This window comes from Cynara cardunculus, assembly GCF_001531365.2.
Source record: "Cynara cardunculus var. scolymus isolate 2C chromosome LG 8, CcrdV1, whole genome shotgun sequence".
NCBI lineage: Eukaryota > Viridiplantae > Streptophyta > Magnoliopsida > Asterales > Asteraceae > Cynara > Cynara cardunculus.
This window is the reverse complement of record NC_037535.1, coordinates 2,144,966-2,149,020: the sequence shown is the minus strand read 5'-3', so window position 1 is coordinate 2,149,020 and position 4,055 is coordinate 2,144,966. Positions and strand designations below refer to the sequence as shown.

At 30.0% G+C, this 4,055-nt stretch overlaps 1 protein-coding gene across 1 annotated transcript in view; it reads left to right on the top strand.

Moving 5' to 3' along the window:
* The first annotated feature begins 1,804 nt into the window (after window positions 1–1,804).
* The window catches only part of LOC112516784 (aldehyde dehydrogenase family 2 member C4-like), a 7,540-nt gene continuing 5,289 nt past the window's right edge, over window positions 1,805–4,055 (top strand). The window contains exons 1-2 of the mRNA XM_025124018.1: window positions 1,805–1,874; window positions 2,377–2,498. Coding sequence (XP_024979786.1) covers window positions 1,805–1,874; window positions 2,377–2,498 — 192 coding nt within the window. The remainder of the gene's footprint in view (window positions 1,875–2,376; window positions 2,499–4,055) is intronic.

The following is a 4,055-nucleotide window of genomic DNA, read 5'->3' as shown; positions in this document are numbered from 1 at the left end:
TTTATAATATAGTATAGATATATATATATATATATGGGCTTGTTGGAATATGAATATAGACATTAACAACGGACGCACAAGAAACTCTGTAGTAATCTACAGATAGTAGAAAATATATGATTTGTACTGAAAACTCTAATTATTTCATTATTTTAAAGATGTGTAATGTAGTAGCAGCGACAAATAGCAAAATCATATGAATCTTAGGGGTCGTAAAGTTTTTAAGGGATTTGAATTTTATGGAAGGATTTGAAATCTTTGGTGTATTTGGTTTGTAGATTTTAGAACGAAATTGAATTCCATTTTTTTATATAATTATTAAAAATAAATTATAAATAATTATAAATAATTATAAAAATAATAAAATCACCTTTTATTAATTTATTATTACAAAACCATTGCTTTTAACATGTTTTAAAACATTACGACAAACGCATCTATGAAATCATGTAAAACGCCAATTACCCCAATGAGATTTTTCTAAAATTCAATGTTTGTGAGATTTCTTTGAAATCCCAAGACTTAAATTCCAACCTGCCTACGAGTCAATCTTTTAACGAGCTACTCGAGCTTAATAATTATCGAGTTCGGGTCAATCTCAAACACAAAATAAAGTTCGGTTAACTTAACGAGTCGAGCTCCAGAACACCAATGTTCCACTCGACTCATTTTTAAAGCTCGATTAAACTTTACGAGTCGAGTCATTCGAGCGTACACTTTTTTGAGCCAAACATATTTATATGTTTACAAATTATACAATCAAAATATAAAAATCATCGAGCTTGAGTAAATAAACAAGTTAATCGATCTCGAATTCGAGCTCATAAACGAGCATCGAGCTTAAACATTGAAAATATATTCGAGCTTGAGCTCGAGTTCAAATCCGACTTTGAAAAAATTAATCGAGCTCGAATAATCTACTACTCGACTTGACTCATTTATACCGCAATGTGATATCGTAGCTATTAAGACAACGTCTTTCTCCATCCAAACCTTAACAATCAATCCCCAAATCTCATAGTTTTTTTTATTAACCTGAATATCCAACCCGCTAGTTAGAAATAAAAGCATTTGAATTGTGATGTACCCCCTAAATATGGACAATATTTGATATACTTTTAATATTTAATTTTAATCATTTTAAATAAGTGTTATAATTAATTAATTTCAGTATAATAATGAAAAAAACAGATGTAAAATAAAAGTATGTAAAAATAGTGGATAATAGGGGTGCTTTTTGTCTGGTTTTAACGACGTGGTAAAAGAGGAAAACCCCCGACTAAAAACGCTCGTTCGAACCTGTTATTGCTTTCTGCATTAACATACTCTTTATACATATCATTAAGTCAGCTCTATGCTTAACGAGTTCATGACTTCAGTGCAAATCACTTGTCAAGACATTAGCATATGACATCAAATTAAAGCAAATGTTCGACATGAACACATGAGATTCTCTGAATGTAAACTCACCATGAAATACTGAACTTTATTATGCACATGATTTGCACCACCCTGTTTAATTAAACTCACAAATCAGTATTTCTCATATACCAGAAAATGTTCGGTATAGTTTTGATTAAACTTTATGACATGCTTTTTTTTTTCTCTGTTTCAACATTACTTTATTGAAATTCTATATATATGTAATCTCTTGCATTTTCTTGGTCACTAATTTCGTTATTGTTGTATCAACGTGACTTGTACATTTTTAGGACATCAAAACGACATTAGTTTATATATAAACACAACATACATATATATATTCTTAGACTAACGAAAAGATTAGACTGTTCCACAACTAGTGATGGCCAAAAACCGTTCCCGGGCCAGGCCGGTGCCAAGATTTCTCATAACTGGCCATAGCCGATCCCGGCGTAACCGGTTCCGGTCCCGCTCAAAAAAGTTGAGCCCGATCAAGCTTTATTGTAACCGGTTATGGGCCGCCGGTCTCGGTCATTAAAATTTTTATTTTTATTTTTTTAATGATATATATTTTTAATACATTATAAATTTTGTAATTGGGTCACTCAAATACATTTTAAAATAATTAAAATTACATTATCTTACAAAATATAGCGAGAAACCGATAATTGTGAACGTTTTTTTTTTGCGGTTTTTGCGAATCGAGAGCTTGGTATGTAAATCCCTCAACCAAGACACTTATATATAGTGTTTAGAAAGCAAAAAATACAAAACAAACGGCTACATTTAAAAAAATTAGTTACATTTTTTAAAAATCGGGTCAGGCCGGTCCTTCGACAGTTACGGGCCAAGCCAGGCCCATTTGGCCATCTCTAATATGACCATATCCCATTTTATCTTAATTCATACCCTTTCTTACATAAATATCTAACATTAAGGTTTTTTTATTGATAGAAATTAGACATGGGAATGAGACCCGTCTTATTAGAAAACCCGACGTATCTGTCCCATTAGGGTTGGGGATTCTCTATAAAACCGGGAATCGGGTTATAAACAGGGGACGGAGACGGGTCCAGGTAACGTGATCTCCGCTTGTCCTTCCTGTATATTAAATATACTGTATATTTATTATTAAAAATATTATATGTTCATTATTTAATATATTATTTATAAAAAAACTAGATTTAGAAATAGTATTTAACACGTTTGATTTGAAATATCTCACATAAACGGGGAAAAAATCACCATTAGAGATCCCCGTTGGAGACACGGATAAAAATGTGATCATATTCCCGAATGGGGACGAAGACGGGGATGGGGACAGAGATCGGTGAGTTCTCCAAATCGGGAGAAATTCACACACACATATTCTCGCTCTTTCTCTCATGTTTTCTCCATTTTGGAGATAATTTTCGAGAATCTGTTAGAGTAAAATTTTGTCCGAAATCTTCATTTTCTGTATTCTGAAGAATCTTTTGAAGATACTTCTAGGAGATGGTAGGTTAGAGTATCTCTAAGGGGTTGTTTACCAAAATGCTTACCCAACAAGTGCTTACTGATACGAGTCAACACTAAAATTTATTTTGATGCGTAAGATTTTAGTACATCAAAATGCATCAAATGCAACAATTTACCGGGTAAGCGCTTACTTGGGTAAGAGTCATCATCTTCACTTATCGGGTAAGACTCTTTATCCTTCTCACTGCTCTTACTCGGTAAGATTCTTGTCCCTTGTCATATTCATCCGATGTGGAAATTTATTCGATAAACACTTACAAAGTAAGTGTTTAGTAAACGACCCTTAAATGGATAATTAAAATTCAAAATTTAAAAAAATTATTTTCATCTCCAACTTGTTTATTGAAGATTACCATATTAATTATATTATTAAAATATCAATACAATTAATAAAATATTATTTCTCTCTTCCGAATATTTAATTTCAACAGTATTAGATAGAATTAAAAATTATAATATTTGGTAATTTTGGTAAAAATATCGAAACAATCAGAATTCATAGATGAAATAATATTACCCTGCATTTAACCCCCCCCCCCCCCTTTTATCAGTTTGTAAAACCATAACTGTTGATTAAAAAAGGGATAACTCAGATTTGTAAATTTTGTACTGTATATAACATATAATAATATACATATATTATAAATATGAAAGAAGTTCAAACAATAATGCTATCCAAATAAGAAAATAAGAGGATAGAATCTCAGCCAATCAATTATTTGAATCATATCTTAAATAAAACTTTTTAAAAAATCGTCCTAAAAACATATGCGTCATTTGTTGCATATTTATTATATATGGATACATTATTTCTATAAGAGTGATTTAATGCTTATAATTAAGATATTAATTTATAATGTTTATGATTTAAGTATGATTAATTTTTTATTTTATTTTTTGTGACATTTTGAAATAAGTGTGAATTAGTTTTTCGTTTAAAATATTTATATCGATGTAATTTATTTAATTTTTTTTTTACAATTTTAATTAAAAATTACTAGAAGGATACTCGTGAGATACATATCAATTTTAATGTTCTATTTTATTCTTTGTCTCTGTCGATGTTATAATACGATTTTATGTGTTTTTAATAAAACAATAATGATTTTATTTTT